This window comes from Danio rerio, chromosome 10, assembly GCF_052040795.2.
Source record: "Danio rerio strain M-AB ecotype USA chromosome 10, GRCz13ab, whole genome shotgun sequence".
NCBI classification, from domain to species: Eukaryota; Metazoa; Chordata; class Actinopteri; order Cypriniformes; family Danionidae; genus Danio; species Danio rerio.
The window spans coordinates 40,870,001-40,888,791 of record NC_141030.1 but is presented as its reverse complement, the minus strand read 5'-3'; the positions used below and the strand labels follow the sequence as shown (position 1 = coordinate 40,888,791).

The window sequence follows — 18,791 nt, the reverse complement described above, 5'->3', positions numbered from 1 at the left end:
TGGGGTATTTAAGTAAAGTAAAGTAAAGAAGTAAAGAACTTTTATTGTCATTGTAGTTGTACAACGAAATTTGTTTGGTAACTCACAGAGACCAGCAGCAACATAAAAAGAGAGAAAAACAAACAATAGACATAATACTAAAATATAAAACAATACTAAAAATTAAAACATACAAATACTATATCTTTTAAATTGAACATACTTAAGTTCAATGATTTGGTTCAATTTAAATCAGCACAGTTTATGTTTAAAGCTAGGATTAAATTACTTCCGAAATGCTTACAAAAGATTTTTGGAAGAAAGACAAGAGGGATATAATCTGAGAGAACTAAATTTAAGGAGGTTGAAAACAAGGACATCTTTAAAATGTTTGTGTATGTCTGTATGTGGTGTGAAATTATGGAACAGTCTAGATCAGCCTCTCAAACAGGATAATTATTTTAAAAAGTTGGAAAAGTATATATTAATAAAGTAATATATTGAAGAAGGGGATTGAAAAAGTATAACATGAGAAAGGTATGATGAAATTTTAATTAATGGCTATAAGAAATAAGTTTAAGTAATAGACAAGTGATGTATGTGGTAAATGGGGTGGGAAACTAATAAGCTTGTGCCTCATACCACTCCATTTTCGACCATGTTGAAATGTGTTTTTTGTTTATGATATTTTATATATGATAATTCTGTTCGAAAATATATTATTCAAATTAACAATCTCTTTGTGCGAGCACCAATTTAATAGCACAATAACTCCAAACAAAGTACATTTAAGTAAAGATCAAAATAAAACAAAATTTATCTAAATAACCCCTTCTATATGTTTCTCCTACCAGTCAGGGTGTCTAGTGAACGTCTCCTCCATCTTCACGTCCACAGGAACCTCTTGTAGACATCATATGAGGGTTTATTTAATCCAAAAACAAACCTTTCGGTGACCTCTCCTCAAGCTAGCATAAGTGCTGTATGTAATGTGATCTAAATTAATACTTAAAACACTTCGAAAAAACCTGAATTAAATCAGAATCAATGTAAGAAAGTTAGCACTATAAGCCACCAAACATACTACACACAAAGTGCGTCTTCCACCTGGCCAGTGCTGTGTCGTCATGATGATACTCACCGCCCATTGGTCAGTTTGAGGAATCCCTTCCCAGGATACAGCAGATTATATTGGATTGTGGGGGAATCTGATGGCAGATCATCCGCGCTTTCGGTAAACACCCGACTGTCGCGTCTTTTTTCAGTCAGATTTTAGTCTGTTTGTGTCTATGGAGCAGGTGCTGTGTGTGCTTTAGTTCTGTTTATGCCTTTGTGAGATCATATTAGAGATTATTTCTCGAGACTCAGGTGAAAAGGCCACGGTCGTAGAGCATTGTGGGATTTTAAGGTAGACGGGTCGAGCAGGGCTATAAATAAACCCCAATCTGCAGACGCCAGCCAGACACATACTGTATATAAGGACACGTCATAAGGTAGCCTACTGTCTCTTTCTTTTTTAAGGGAACATTTTAGGCTTTTCGTCTAGATTAAATTGTCACTGATTGTAGGAATGTTGAATCATTGTGTATGAAATGAACTATTGAGATAAAATAAGATATTTTGGTGTGTTGCTCCATCTACTGGACAGTCTGAGCTATTTGTTTATCATGTACATTTATGAAAGGCCTACATACACCAGACTGATCTGGGTCAAATATGATGGAGCATAAAATAAAAGTGTGACAAACCACTGGAGGTCGCCATTAACAGCATTCATTTCAGCTAAACGAGAAAACACATTTGCTATATTGTGTCCTAATGTAAGCTTTTGCATGTGGATAATATTGTGGTCATTTAAAGTAGGCTAAAAGCGTTTCTGAGCCATATTACAATCAAGTGAGCTACTTGAAATGTGCTGGCCAGTTCGTGCTTTCCATTTGTTGACCTTTTATAGGCTATAGCCTGTACAGTATTTGCAGAAACATTTGGGAAAATAAAGCTGATTAAAATGGCAGTATCTAGTTAATAACACAACAGTTATATGCTAGTATTATAAACAAATGACCCAAATTGTAGTTTTCAACAAAAATAGGATACATTAGCTGTGATACAGCGTAGTTTACTGAAGTAAAAACTACAGTATTCTACAGTAGTTTTTCAGTTCACTATTAGGCTATTCTGTAGCATACATAAAGTTGTAAATAGTATTAAATGAGCTGTTCCAGCATTATGGATGTGACATTTGCAGTCAAATCTCAAAACATAAATTGACAGAGGAAGTATATGTTTACATTATATTGAAACATATCTTTATATTTTTCAAATCAACCGGCCACAGTGTTGTGGGAGCAGAATAATATCAATCTGTAAACATTTTTAACATTTTAAACGAGGAAAATAAACATGCGTTACGGATGTGACAAAAAAAGTCTGCAAGTTTACAGTAGAAATTCTGTGAATTAAACTACACAATCCAAAAGAAACAATACTAATAAAGAGGATAAGAGTTGGCTCTTTATAGAACAAACATAATTGTTTTTATTTGATTTTGCATCTTTGCATTTATGAGGAAAATGTGTCGTTATGGATGTGACGGATGTGAAATTGCCACTTGTGTGACTTTGGCAAATCAAATATAATTGCTTGAAAACTCTGACAGAGACATTTTCCAGTATTTTTAAAGCACTGTAAAATACAAGCCTACTTATTAAACGCAGAAACGGTTTTGCTATTTTGGCGAATTTTTTTTTTTTTTCATGGCAAGGTTGACAGTTGCATGGAATTGCTCATATACAGTATAATATACTTTATATTATGGTTCAAAAACACACAGAAAAAAATATTCAAACTATTTTTACCTGTTTAAAGCCTGTCTTGTGGCGTGGTGGCGCAGTGGGTAAAGCTGTCGCCTCACAGTAAAAAGGTCGCTGGTTTGAGCCTCGGCTGGGTCAGTTGGCATTTCTGTGTGGAGTCTGCATGTTCTCCCTGTGTTGGCATGTGTTTCCTCCGGGTGCTCCAGTTTCCCCCACAGTCCAAAGACATGCGCTATGGGTGAATTAAGTAAGCTAAATTGTCTGTAGTGTATGTGTGTGAATGATAGGGTATGGGTATTTCCCATGGGTTGCAGCTGGAGGGGCATCTGCTTTGTAAAACATACAAGTTGGAGGTTCATTCCACTGTGGCGACCCCTGATTAATAAAGAGACTAAGCTGAAAAGAAAATGAATGACTGAAAAGCCTGTCTTGTGGCGTCCTCTACTGGTTCTTTTAGAGAATAATAATCTTCCTTAAAGAGATAGTTCCTTAATAGTGTTACTTACTATTTACTCACACTCAAGTGGTTGAATTTCTTCTTATTATTTTTTTATTCTGAAGAATGTTGGGGGAAAAAAGCAGCCATTGACATCCACAGCAGAAACAAAAAAATACCATGGAAGTCAATAGTTACTGGTTTCCAGCTTTCTTCAAAAAATCTTTTATTTCGGTTCAACAGAGGTTTGGATCAAATCAATTCCATTGTCAGAGATAGCTAGGCCTACTGCGATTCACAGTTTACTGAAGGAAAAGCTAAAGTATTCTACAGTATTGGTTTTTCAGTTCACTATTAGGCTACTAGTAGGCTATTCTGTAGCATTCATAAACAAAGTTGTAAATATTATATTAGAATATATGGTTACAAAACACTATAGTATTAACTATAAATTAATATAGCCTAGTATTTTGTTTAATTTGGGTTGTTTTTGCTAGGAATTGCTAGTAATTTTGATCTTCCACCAAAACATATATCGCTGTCAATTCTATTGTCAGTCAGATATGCGTATCTCTCAAATCCGCAGCCTTCTTTTTTTTTTTTTTTACATTTTTTAAATTGAAATTGATGTATTAAATCTGTTTAATTGATCAAAAACAATAAGTAAACAATAAGCACAATCAGTAAATGATGACAGAATTAACTTTTTTGGGTGAACTATCTCTTTAATATTTAAATAGTAATAGTTTTATAGGCTACAAAACAAGAGAGAAAAATGTTAACCACAATTTAACAGTAGTGCTGCTACACCATAGTTTAACCCTGGTACACTGATAAAATGATTCAAAGATTATTTCTTGGATTAACACGTTTTTTTAAGTGGTTGTAAACAATTTATTTGGGCTGAATTAAAACAATTTAAGTTGAGCCTTACTAAATTTAATTTAATCACATATAAATTGTTTGCAACAATTTAGCAGACATCATTTTTCAGTGTACATGTAGTAAACTGGTCATATAAACAAAACTGTGGTTGCAATACACCATGGTTACTTTAACTATAATAAAACCACGGCCAATTTCTATAATAAACAGAAAAGAAAACACTGAAAAAACTACTCATTGGATTTACATTTTTAAGGTAAGGGGATGCTATTATAACTATTTATATGGGCTGAATTTAAACAAATTAAGTTGAACATTACTAAACCTAATTTGTTTAAATTCAGCCCATATAAATTCTTTGCAACTATTTACCTTAAAAAAAATTGTAAATCCAATGAATCAACAAACTATTTAGGGCGACGCAGTGGCTCAGTTGGTAGATCGCTGGTTCGAGCCTCAGCTGGGTCAGTTGGCATTTCTGTGTGGAGTTTGCATGTTCTCCCTGTGTTCGTGCGAGTTACCTCCGGGTGCTTCGGTTTCCCTCACAAGTCCAAAGACGTGGTATAGGCAGGGGTGGATTAGGTGATTTAGGAGCCCTAAAATAATCCAGTCATGAGGGCCAAACATTTAAAATGCACCCTCTCTACTTTATTTTTTCATGTATTTATATAAATTAAATTACACTTCCTTATATAATTATTCTTGTATCACTCGATCTCATTTTCTACATTTTATCTTAATGCAAAACAATAACATGTAAAGCATAAAATCTTCTAAAACCTTTGAAACGATTTGTTTGCTTAAATGTATTAAAAGTAATAAATTAACTATTTCTTTCTTTTTTTTAAACTACTTTGCTGATTTCACTGCTGAACTGGTCCAAGATTGAGTGTGGGGGGACAGATTTAATAACACTTTATAATGACTACACACTATAAATCATTTACTAAGCATTAGCATCTAGTGAATTCATTATTTGTTAAGCATTAACTCTACTTTAATAAACATTAATAAGCAGTTTATAAATGCAGCTACAAATGCTCTATCCTTGACTTATAAGCACCTATATAACATGCTTATTAGTTGTATTTTCATACTTTGTTAATGATTTATTTTCATTACTAAATTAAGTATCGCATTATTTACAAACCAGTTGTGTTTAAGAGTAGTTGAGGAGTTTTAGAAAAATTCGAAATGAGTTAGTAAATGATTAATAAACTATTGAAATCGACATTTATATGTCTTATTATTCAGGCATATATTAATAGTTAACTAATATGTTAATAAATGCTTTATTAACTCAACTTCATGCAGTTTTGTGAGCTAATCTAAAGTGAGGACTATTTATGCTTTATAAATTCCTTATAAATGACAATTAAAAGCTCAGAATTAAATGAACAAAAATCTTTGCAATCTTATCTAAAAAGTAAAATTACTGTAAAGTTTAAACATTGCTGAATAACAGGAGTATCAAAATCCAACATCCAACTGGATAAAACAACAACAACAATATAATAATTTAACAATATAATAAGATTCAATGTTAAAACTCTACACTGATTTTAGATAAGGTTGCAAAGATTTATTTTTTATTTGAAGTACAGTTTCATTTGAATAATATAGTTTATGTCATTTTTCCTGTTTAGAATTTAACTGAGCCTTTATTTGTCATTTATAAGGGATTTATAAAGCATAAATAGTCCTCACTTTAGATCAGGTCACAAAACTGCATGAAGTTGAGTTAATAAAGCATTTATGAACATACAAATTAACCATTAAAATATGCCTGAATAATAGGACATATAAACGTTGATTTCCATTGTTTAATAATCATTTACTAACTCATTCTAAATGATCCTAAAACCCCTCAACTACTCTTCAATACAAATGGTTTGTAAATAATGCAATGCTTAATTTAGTAATGAAAAATAAATCATTAACAAAGTATAAAAAGTAAAATTATTAAGCACAGTATAAATATGTTTGTAAGTCAAGAATACAGCATTTGTAGCTGCAGTTATAAACTGCTTACTAACGCTTATTAATGTAGAGTTAATGCTTGACAGATAATGAATTCACTCTTTGCTTATGCTTAATAAATGATTTATAGTGTGTAGTTATTATAAAGTGTTACCATTTAATTTTTTAGGTCCTCACTGTACAAAATATAATAGAAAACAACGTTATAAATATAATGTATAGGAATTATTTATACTTCTAGTTCTAGATATTTATTTGGGGGCCCTCAGATTTCCTAAGTGGCCTTTTACCTTGCTCATTGGTTAAATCCGCCTCTGTGGATAGGTGAATTGGGTAAGCAAAATTGGCCGTAGTGTGAATGAGTGTGTATGGATGTTGGCAGTTCATTCTGCTGTGGCGACCCCAGATTAATAAAGGGACTAAGCTGAAAAGAAAATGAATGAACAAACTATTTAAATAATAAGTGCTTAGAGTTCATTTTTCAATGCAAAAAAAAAAAGTATAATATTCTAAAGACAAACAAGGACATGTTGTTGGTTTCAAAACGTAATTTATTTAATAACAAACAAATTGATTCTCTGAAAATCAATAGCAATTTACAATGAGCTAACAGCCCTAAACTCTGAAAATTACATTTTTTAAATACTATTAGCCTACTATCCCATTGCAAATACACACAACCAGATCTTACTTCACTAAAAAATGAAATCATGAATGATCATGTCAGAAATGAATGATGAAGACGCATGATTTTTTTAAGACCGCGAGTAGCTTGAAAAGAATCCAACATAGAAACTAAACCTGACAGCTAGTTTCAGAAATCAATCACCCAGATATCAAAGACATATCTAATCAAATAAGAAATGTACAGAGCATTAAACATGAGAGTTCTCCTGAGATAAACACAGATTTTCTTATCAAGCTGAGCAATGAGGTTTTTTTTTGTGCTTGTTGATGTTTCTGAGTCCTGAGTCTCAGCACTGAGCAGTCTTATTAACACCTCCCTGTCTTCTGAACACTAAACCGTTGATCCAGAATGTCACAGACAATAACTACTACGATGATTTCATGGCTCAGGTTTCATTAAGCATTGCAGGAAACTAATAGAGATTAATAATAGTCTTCATCTTGATGATGATTTCCTTTTCAGGGATGCTTTCCACTTGCTGCTGCAGTTCATATTCATCTATCGGAGATCAGAACAGTTCACATGGTAAATATTTAAAACAATCTGTAATTTCCATTGGAGTTTTATACAGTTGAAGACAAAAAAATGTTAGCCTAAATATTTCCATATGCTGTTTAACAGAGATTAACACTCGCCGGCCACTTTATTAGGTACACTTTACTGGTACCGGGTTGGACCCGCTTTTGCCTTAAGAACTGCTTTAATCCTTCGTGGCATAGATTCAACAAGGTACTGGAAATATTCCTCAAAGTTTTTGGTCCATATTGACATGATCGCATCACGCAGTTACTGCATATTTGTCAGCTGCACATCTATGATGCGAATCTGCCGTTTCACCACATCCCAAATGTGCTCTATTGGATTGAGCTCTGGTGACTGTGGAGGCCATTTGAGTACAGTGAACTCATTGTCATGTTCAAGAAACCAGTCTGAGATGGTTCACGAATTATGACATGGTAAGTTATCCTGCTGGAAGTAGCCATCAGAAGATGGGTACACTGTGGTCATAAAGGGATGGACATGGTCAGTAACAATACTCAGGTAGGCTGTGGTGTTGACACAATGCTCAATTGGTACTAATGAGCCCAAAGTGTGTCAAGAAATTACCCCCCACACACCATTACACCACCATCACCAGCCTGAACCGTTGATACAAGGCAGGATGGATACCATTCGAATGTTGCAGGAGAAATCGAGACTCATCAGACCAGGCAACATTTTTCCAATCTTCTATTGTCCAATTTTGGTGAGCCTGTGCGAATTGTAGCCTCAGTTTCCTGTTCTTAGCTGACAGGAGTGGCTCTTCTGCATACCTCGGATGTAACAAGTGTTTATTTGATTCACTGTTGCCTTTCTATCAGCTAGTAAACACTAGAGATGATTGTGTGTGAAAATCCCAGTAAATCAGCAGTTTCTGAAATACTAGAAAGCCCGTCTGGCAGCAACAATTATGCCACGCTCAAAGTCATTTATATCACGTTTTTTTCCCATTCTGATGCTCGGTATCAACTGCAGCAGATCGTCTTGACCATGTTTAAATGCCCTAAATGCATTCAGTTTCTGCCATGCGATTAGCTGATTAGAAATTTGTGTTAACGAGCAGTTGAACAGGTGTACCTAATAAAGTGGCCAGTGAGTGAAATTATTTTTTAGCAACTTTTTTTTGTCTTTGATATGATGACAGGACATACTATTTCACTAGTTATGTAGTAATATACTAATATTCAGCTTAAATTACAATTTTATGGCTTAAGTAGGTTAATTGGCAAGTTAGGGTAATTAATTAATTAACAAATCTACTTATCCCAACTAAAAGACAGTTTGCTGTTAAACATCACTTGGGAAATATTTGGAAATGAATTAAAAGTCCATAGGAGGGCTATTAAGTTTGGCTGCGTCCAAAATCTCATTACTCCCTATACTATATAGTATGTTAAAAACAGTATGTGAGCTGAGTAGCATGTCTAATTTAATATGCAGCATCCCAATTCACACACTTATACTACATCCTTAAAAAATGTACTTTTTAGTGATTAAAAAGTGCATACTTTTAAGTGTGTAACAGAAGAGTAAGCAAGCTTTTTGGACATACGGACCGTTATGTTGCTTAGTTATGCCCTCTGTCACTCATCTCGACACATCATCCACATTTAGTTCATATTTAATTACCTACCATATTGCAGATGCAGGTTAATCTGTCATTTGAGTCTTTTATGCAGAGAAAACTCCTTAGGTCTTTGCATATTTATGCATTCAGAAGTTAATTTCTAAACACATCTTTATAGAAGTTCACATTTTTGTTGCAGATGACATATAACAAAGAAAATATGATTGAAATATTTTCCAGTTGGCTAGATAATAATTAATAGTCATTCAAACAACTTCTATACAATACAAGCCTCTGAACTTGACGGCTGGACTCGCACTTCCGCCATGTTTGTAGTTTATTTACCTTTTTCCACCAAATGTCTGTAGTTCTAATCAAATTCATTGTGCAATGTATTGTGGGAAATATTAGCAGTTAAAGGCTGCGTCCGAAACCGCATACTTTCATACTATATAGTACGCCAAAATCAGTATGCGAGCCGAGTAGTATGTCCGAATTCATAGAATTCGAAAATCAGTATGCGAGAAGTACCCGGATGACTTACTACTTCCGGCGAGATACCAGAGTGCGCATCCCATGCATGCTGCGCTATCCCATGATGCCCCGCGAGCGAATTTATGAATGGAAGTAAAGCGACGCAACTGACGCAGGTAGGTCAAGTGACCATGACAAAATGGCGGATGTAGTACGTCCGAATTCCATTCATACGTTTCACATTCATACTGTATAGAACGTACTTTTCTAACGGCCGAGTAGTACGGTTAAATTCAAATGCAGTACCTACTGAGTAGTAGGCGGTTTCGGACGCAGGCTAAAGCAGGTCGCACAACAGAAGCGCCGTTCGGCGCCGCGACACGGCAGGTACATGACAGTTTAAGGTATCACACACCAGACGCGCACATTCGAATGATATTTAACATGAAACTAATCAGATGGCGCTCTGTGGCGCGGCTGAAAAATGAACTGCGTCCTGAGCCGTCGCCGGGCGCCGCCGACAGCCGCCGACTTGCGGCGCCGGTGTGTGTATCCTGATAGAAACCTATGTTTAGAATTCTAAAATACATGGCGCTGCGTGGTGCGCCGCCGAGCGGTGCTTCTGGTGTGCGACCTGCTAAAGACTGAACAATTTTACACTTTGAATTTCGAATGTAAATTGTACACCATCAGGGAACCTTTGGCATTCAACATACTAGTTTGGAACATAATTTTTTTTTTTCGAATACTATTTAGGGTGGATAGTATGCAAATTGAGACACAGCAATAGTATTGGAAAATAAGTATGTGAGAAGTACCCGGATGACCTACAGTACCACTTATGGCGAGATTCACAAGTGCACATTCGATAGACGTTACGCTATGCCATGATGCCACACGAGAGAATTCATAAATTCGAGTGAAGCGATGCAACTGTGGGTAGGTCACATGATGAGGGCCAGACTGGGACAGCATTTTCACCCGGGAAATGTTATTTAAGGTCAGGCTAAAGTGAGAAGCAGGTGGAGGAGCACGATGTTTATGAAAGTGGGGCGGGGGGTGCTGGCCAGAATCACGGTGGCAGGCCAGACCGGTGCTCCCTATGGTCATTCCGCCCCCTGCACGTGATAATGAGAAAATGGCGGATGTAGTACGTCTGAGCCCTATTTATACTATAGAATGGGCTTTTCTAATGGTCGTGTAGTAATATTAAATTCTAATGTAGTACATATTCAAAGTAGTAGGCGATTTCGGACGCAGCCGATCTGTTTCGCTTCAACTGTTCATTTGTTACTTACTATGACATCACTTCCTTTGACTCTTCTCCTTCTTCCCGTCCTGATGGTCGTTTATGATGGCTGTCATCCTCAGCTTAAAACACAAACACATATTCACTTCACAAGGGTTTCACCAAATCACTGCAGTGCCAATATTGATCATAATAAGGGATTGTTTACCCTGTGGCAGCCCCTCAATTTCATCCAGGAGATTGACAGTGGAGGTTGCAGAGCCCAGACTGAGAGGAAGTCAAGGGTTAAACGAAATACTGGTTCAAAACCATTTATAAAGTGCCCGTTATGCTGTTTTGACATTTGGATGTAAATTCATCTTGAATTAAACAAATTTGTTACAAATTGATTTGAGCAGAAAATCAGACTGGAATTGCAGACAACTAGAGCTGCACGATATTGGAAAAATCTGACATCGCTATATTTAGCGTTTCTGGGATAAACATATTGAGATATTTATATAATTTCACCAGTTTCAACTATTTGGAAAGATTTCAATCATTTTGATCAACTGGGATGATCAATTCTTTTTCTATACAGTGGATCTGCATAAAAGATAATAAATTACAAGCATATATAAATACGACAGAGCAGAATAAACAATGCTTTATGGTTTGTCCAACAATATTCAAGGACAGAAATGTAATATTTATTAATTTTTCTTTGGCTTAGTCTCTTATTTATTAGGGGTCGCCACAGCAGAATGAACCGGCAACTATTCCAGCATATGTTTTACACAGCGGACGCCATTCTAGTTGCCACACAGTACATTTACACACTCATTTACACACATACTCATACACTATGGCCAATTTAGTTCATTCAATTCACCTATAATAATAATAATAATAATTCCTATAATTTATATAACACTTTTCTGGACACTCAAATCGCTTTACACATATTTGGGTGGAATCTCCTCATCCACCACCAGTGTACAGCATCCACCTTGATGACGCGATGGCAGCCATATTACGCCAGACCGCTCACCACACACCAGCTGATTGGTGGTGAGGAGACAGAGTGATGAAGCTAACAATGATAAGGGGATGACTAGGAGGCCATGATGGACAGAGGCCAGAGGGTAAATCTGGCTAGGATGCCAGAGTTAAAACCCCTACTCTTTTTCAAAGGACATCCTGGGATTTTTATTGACCAGAGAGTCAGGACCTCGGTTTAACGCCTCATACGAAAGACGGCACTCACTGAGCAGTACATAGTCCCCTTTATTATACTGGGGCGTTAGGACCCACTCAGACAGCAGGACCTTGAGCACCCCCTGCTGGCCTCACTAACATCACTTCCGGTAGCAACCTAGCTTTCCCATGTGGTCTTCCATCCAGGTACTGAAAGTGCGCAGCCCTGCTTAGCTTCAGTGGGCAACCATGTGAGAGTTGCAGAGAGCTAGCTGTCGGCTATAGCATATGTCTTTGGACTGTGAGGGAAACCGGATCACATGGAGAAAACCCACACCAACATGGAAACCATGCAAACTCCACACAAGAATGCTAACTGGCTTAGCCAGGACTCAAACCAGCGACTTTCTTGCTGTGAGGTGACAGAGCTAAACGATGAGCCACCGTGCTAAAAGATAAAGATATATATATATATATATATATATATATATATATATATATATATATATATATATATCTTTTTATATTTAATGAATAATCTAATCCTGAGATTAATATTGCGGATACATACAATGCTCAAACAATATATTGTTCATCCCTATTGACAACTCATTTCAGATTTGCTTCTTTCTTTTAGATCACCACAATTTTTCTGTCACAAATCACTACATCAGACACTTACCAAAAGGTAAGATCTAAACAAAGCATACGGGGCCCTTTATTACAGGACTTTTAACCTTCAAAAAGAAGCTTTTTTTGTTACAGTTCATATTCAGATTTTTAAAAAATCATATACTGTGTAAGATAATATGTTTTGTGTTTAATGGAGAGAAGATTGTTTTCAGTTTCCCAGTGATGGGTTGCAGCTGGAAGGGCATCCGCTGTGTAAAACATATAGTGGATAAGTTGGCGGTTCATTTCGCTGCGGTGACCCCTGATGAATAAAAAGAATAAGCCGAAGGAAAATGACTGAATGAAAGATTTTATTGAACACATTTTTGAACATATTAGCCTTATTAAATAATTTTTACTAACTAATTGCTTTTGTGGTGGCAAAAAATTCTAAGAGGGGCTAATAATATTGACTTTAGCAATATTTTTATGTTTTTAAAAAAAAATTTTTTCTGCCAAACTGAAAAAAAAAAAGAGTTTCTCCAGTAAAAATTCATTGGTTTTGTTAAACATTGCTTGGAAAACACTTGATAAAGAAATAAAATTTCCCAGGAGGGCTGTGTATATGTGTAGTTGATGACAAAACTATTCAAATTTTTATTTCTTTTACAAATATTTCACAAATGATGTTTAACAGAGCAAGTAATTTTTCCACAGCATTTTCTGTAATATTTTTTCTTCTGGAGAAAGTCTTATTTGATTTGTTTTGGCAGCAATAAAAGCAGGTTTTAATTTTTTTTAAAACCATTTGAAGGTCAAGATTATTAGCCCCTTTAAGCTATATATTATTTTTCGACTGTCTACAGAACAATCGTTATACAATGACTTGCCAAATTACCCTAACTTGCCTAATTAACCTAGTTAAGCCGTAAAATGTCACTTTTTTAGTTTTGTTTTTTTTTATTATTATTTTTTGCACAAATATAAGCAGATTTTATTTTTTTTATATACACCACATAACAAATCATAACTGTTAAATTACATATTTTGTTGTCATTTACACCTAGCACAAACTGGTCAAATTTGGCTACAAGGCCAAAAGATTTAAAGACATTTTGAACATCATAACTTTCTCCAATGCTGCTTTAGGGGCTGGTTAGTGTTCTAGCAGTCAGTAGTTATCTAGTAGTCACAATACTAGAATTTCAGTATCAATCAGTACTGACATTTTAAAAACGTCTATTTCCCGCTAACATTTGAGTGTTACGTGTCAAAAGAAACACCTGCGTAAAATGTCACTTCAAGCTGAATGCTAACTAGTCTCTTAAAAAATATCTAATAAAATGTTCTTTACTGTCATCATGGCAAAGATAAAAGAAATCCGCTTTTAGAAATGAGTTATTAAAACTATTATGTTTAGAAATTTATTTTAAAAAATCTTCTCCGTTAAACAGAAATTGAGGAAAAAAATAAACAGAGGGACTAATAATTCAGGGGGGCTAATAATTCTGACTTCAACTGTAAACACACACACACACGCAAGCACGTTAGCATTGACATCTCTACACAACATACGTAGGCGCAACCCTCTGGCAGTGACTGTCAAGGCTGGAAACATGAGCAGGATATGACTGATGTTTGGCCAGAGCTCGCTTTTTAGACTTCTTCCTTCTGGTCTTCTCCGAGAATGAACGAGCAATTTCAAAAAGCTTCTTCCTTGTGGCTGTGGAAGGAATAATGCAGCGGTCAGAAAGCACTAGGATCTTGAGTTAAACGATAAATGTGCTCTGGATCTACTTTCTTACATTTGCCCATGTGCTTGAGTTTCTCCAGGAATAAGGCATCATCAGAGGCAGACGAACAGGCCTCCTCAGAGCTACAGTTATCACCTATATGAGGAGCAAGAGCACGTCAACATTACTGTCTACATACTGTACATTTCTGCAGAGGAAAACAAATAAATGATGAGAAAATTAAAAGGATACGGAGGCAAAAAAAAACAATCCAGTTTGTTTGCCTATAATCGAGGATTCATGAAGAAATTTTTGTACGCATTTATGATTTTAAGCACAGTGTTTGTTTCCATCCTGCAGTTCTTTTATGCAGTATCCCGATATGTGCATAAAAACACACTGATGGAAACAAAGCTGGTGTATATGCGTGGCTGATGGATGAAGATGAAGGGAATCTACCTTCGGCTGAGTTCTCCGTGCAAGCAGATGAATGACCACACTGTGTGTTCTCACACCTCTGACGATCTAAAACAGCAGGTAACAGAGTCACTGAGGACAGGTGGAGACCAGCCAAACACACAACACTCTGTTAGAAATGAAGGATGCTTACACACGCACACACACAAACATACACACACAAACTTATGTACACATACACATAAACAGACCTGTATGGACGCACACAAACATATACATGCACACACACCTGTGCGCAAACATACAAACACATACTCAAACACACACATGCACACTTGATACTCACACACAAGCACAACCAAATGCATGCATACATGCACACACATAAACATGCCCATGTATGGATGCATGCACGCACGCGCACACACATATATACATAAACAAACTTATGTATGCATGCACATGCATACACACACATATGCATGCACAAACACTTGCAGGGAAACATACAAACGCACACACACACACACACACACACACACACACATAAACACACACACACACTTGTGCGCAAACACATAAACACAAGAACGCGCACACACACACATCCATATGCGCACAAACACAGACACGTACACAAATACACACAGACATAAATATACACATATATGCATACACACACACACACACACACACACACACACACACACACACACACACACACACACACACACACACACACACACACACACACACACACACACACACACACACACACACACAAAAACTTCTGTGATTTTAAAAATGCATTTTAGGCAGAATGATTAGTATCCTCTGTTTATCATAAAAGATCATCAGACTTCACTGCAGTGCATCTGGAAAGTATTCATAGCGCTTAATTTTTTCCCACATTTTGTTATGTCACAGCCTTATTCCAAAATAAATTAAATTAATTTATTTCCTTAACACACAATACCCCATAATGATAATGTGAAAAAAGAGTTTTTGAAATTGCTGCAAATTTATAAAAAAAAAAAGCTGAAAAATCGCATGTACATCAGTATTCTCAGCCTTTGCTCAATACTTTGTTGATGCACCTTTGTCAGTAATTACAGCCTCAAGTCTTTTTGAATATGATGCCACAAGCTTGGCGCACCGGTCTTTGAGAATTTTTGCTCATTCCTCTTTGCAATACCTCTCAAGCTCTATCTGGTTGGATGGGAAGCGACGGTGAACAGCCATTTTCAGATGTTCAATAGGATTTAGGTCTGGGCTCTGGCTGAGCCACTCAAGGACAATCATCGAGTTGTTGTGAAGCCACTCTATTGATATTTTAGCGGTGTGCTTTGGGTCATTACCCTGCTGAAAGATGAACAGTTGCTCCAGTCTGAGGTCAAGAGCACTCTGAAGAAGGTTTTTATTCAGGACGTCTCTGTACATTGCTGCATTCTTCTTTCCCTCTATCCTGACTAGTCTTCCAGTTCCTGCTGCTGAAAAACATCCCCTCAGCATGATGCTGCCACCACCACGCTTCACTGTAGGGATGGTATTAGCCTGGTGAGGAGCGCTGCCTGGTTTTCTCCAAACATAACGCCTGGCATTCACTCTAATGAGCTTAATTTTAGTCTCATCAGACCAGAGAATTTTGCTTCTTATGGTCGGAGAGTCCTTCAGATGCCTTTTGGCAAATTCCAGGTGGGTAGTGGCTTCCGTCTGGCCACTCTACCATACAGGCTTTATTGCTGCACAGATGGTTGTCCTTCTGTAAGGTTTTCCTCTCTCCACAGAAGAACACTGGAGCTCAGACAGAGTGACCATCGTGATACTAATCACCTCCCTGACTAAGGCCCTTCTCCACCGATCCCTCAGCTTAATCCTGGTGGTTCCAAACACCTTCCACTTAAGGATGGAGGCAACTGTGCGCACTGGAACTTTCAGAGCAGCAGAAATTTTTCTGTAACCTTCCTTAGCCTTGTGCCTCAAAACAATCCTGTCTCTGAGGTCTACAGACAATTCCTTTGTCTTCATGCTTGGTTTGTGCTTTGACATGCACTGTCAACCCTGGGACCTTATATAGACCTTTTCAAATCATGTGCAATCAACTGAATTTAGCACAGGTGAACTCCAATTAAGCTACTGAAGCATCTCAAGAATGATCAGTGGAAACAGAATGTACCCGAGCTCAATTTAGAGTTTCACGGCAAAGGTAAGAATACTAATGTACATGTGATTTTTCAGTTTTTTTTTTTTTTTAACAAACGTTTAACAATTTAAAAAACTATTTTTTTCCACATCATCATTATGGGGTGTTGAGTGTAGAATTTAGAGGAAATAAATTAGTCTAATCTATTTTGGAATAAGGCTGTAACTTTAAAAAAAAAAATGTGGAAAAGTGAAGCGCTATTAATACTTTAGAGATGCACCGTACATGAGCTGATTTATTGACAGACTTGCTTCCAATTGGCTGCGTTCTTGTCCTTAAGTCTGCCTTCATCCAATCAACAAGCAATGGACTGAACCAATTCTCCACCCTACATTTACTCATCAACTTCTGTGGTTCATCTAAAATGCATTTTAGGTAGAACGATGAGAGAGATGAATGTGAGAATGAAAAACATTGCAAATCTGTTAGTAACTATAAAGAGAAACAGAGTTCAATATGTAGTACCCAAATCCATTTACTGGTATAACACTTCTAATAATATATATCTTTTTTTTTTCAAAAGCTGATAAAGGGAGGAAGAAATCTTATGGGAAAACACCTAAATAGTGGTAAAGACTGCAGAAAAGATGCTTGACTGCAATGGTGGTGGATGAATTATTTCCCATGAATGACAGGTCTTTCTCACATGGAGAATTTCAAACATTATTTCATCACATGTGAAGTATGTTTGAAACATGGGTGTTTGCGTGACAGTGTGTTACTGATCTAGTTATGCATTCAGATGAAAATCTTTCATCATAACTGGATTTACTTAAAAATGAAACCCTAAAAATTGTTCAGATGTATCCAATGAAACTTGAGACATAAATGGTAATTAGTAAAATTAGTAAAAATTCATTAATTATCATTTAAATTCACGCTAATCAGTTATATTCTCAATTAGGGTTTAATTGATTTATTAGGTAGGTTGTTTGTTTTATATTTGGGTTTGTTTGTTTGTTTAATAAAGGTCTAATAACGATTTATTTATATTATATAAAATACTATTTATTTAATAGCTTAAAGATTACGATTTTTCATCTGTTGTGATTTATAATCAGCGTTATTCCACCAAATAGTTTTTTTTAATTCTACATATAAAACATTGATATTGTGCAACCTAAAAATCAATATTTACAGTGCTCAGCTTAATTGAGTACACCATTTTGAAAATGAATATTTTTATTCATTTTTAGTGCAAAACAGATATATTTATTAAAATAATATTTTAGTCACCAAACATATTTAGAAATTGAAAGACAATACACTTGAATTCAAGCAAAATATTGCAAAAAAAAAAAAAAAAAAAGAAATCAACTAATCAACTAAATGTTTTCATTTTTTTGTTTCTCTTTATTTTTTCTCTTTTTTTAAATTAGTATTTAATATTTTTCAATAACAAATTTGGGTGTACTAGTTTTTGGACCGCTATCGCAAGTTATTTTATTAGATAAGCTCCATATTTGGCTTTAGTACTGACTAATGTATATGCACAAATATTGGCCACCCCAGTCACCAGAAATTAACATTATTAAGCATGTCTGGGATAAAATGAAGGAGGCATTGAAGATAAATCCAGAGAATCTTGATGAACCCTGGGAGTCCTGTAAGAATGCTTTCTTTGCTATTCCAGATGACTTTATTAATAAGTGATTTGAGTCATTGCAGAGATGTGTGGATGCAGTCCTCCAGGCTCATGGGAGTCATACACAATAATCATTCTTTTTCCACACCACCATGACTTTATATTCTATACTGGACATTATGTATGCTTAGTGACGAGACTTTTGTCTAAGCACAGTCAGACCTTACTGTCCTAATTAAATAGAAAAAAAAATGCATGATCATATTTTATTCTGGTAAAATTAGTGTAATCTAGAGGCCTTTGCCTTTCATATAAGCCACTTCTGATACAAAATCAACTAGAAGTCAAGTTATTATTTGATGTTCCAAAAACTTTGATAGGCGACAAGACTTTTGTCAGTTAGTGTGAAGTCTGAACAATACTGAATAAAAATCGTTACATCTATGGTCCACAT

At 35.8% G+C, this 18,791-nt stretch overlaps 2 protein-coding genes across 10 annotated transcripts in view; both read right to left on the bottom strand.

The window, feature by feature from the left end:
• Positions 1-1,566, bottom strand: part of ksr1a (kinase suppressor of ras 1a) — an 85,833-nt gene extending 84,267 nt beyond the window's left edge. For 2 of the 4 annotated variants that reach the window (XM_087271195.1, XM_087271193.1), the window contains exon 1: positions 1,121-1,566. The gene's annotated coding sequence lies outside the window, so the exon portion shown is untranslated. Of the gene's footprint in view, positions 1-830; positions 1,078-1,120 lie in introns of those variants that run through there. The other 2 variants (XM_087271194.1, XM_087271192.1) reach the window with 1 other exon arrangement.
• The window catches only part of cuedc1a (CUE domain containing 1a), a 529,149-nt gene that overhangs the window by 492,109 nt on the left and 18,249 nt on the right, over positions 1-18,791 (bottom strand). For 2 of the 6 annotated variants that reach the window (NM_001430900.2, NM_001077461.3), the window contains 6 exon segments: positions 6,627-7,279; positions 10,661-10,733; positions 10,820-10,878; positions 13,975-14,122; positions 14,205-14,288; positions 14,592-14,657. In NM_001430900.2, the coding sequence (NP_001417829.1) occupies position 7,279; positions 10,661-10,733; positions 10,820-10,878; positions 13,975-14,122; positions 14,205-14,288; positions 14,592-14,657 (431 nt within the window). In that variant the 3' untranslated portion in view covers positions 6,627-7,278. 6 annotated transcript variants of the gene reach the window in all.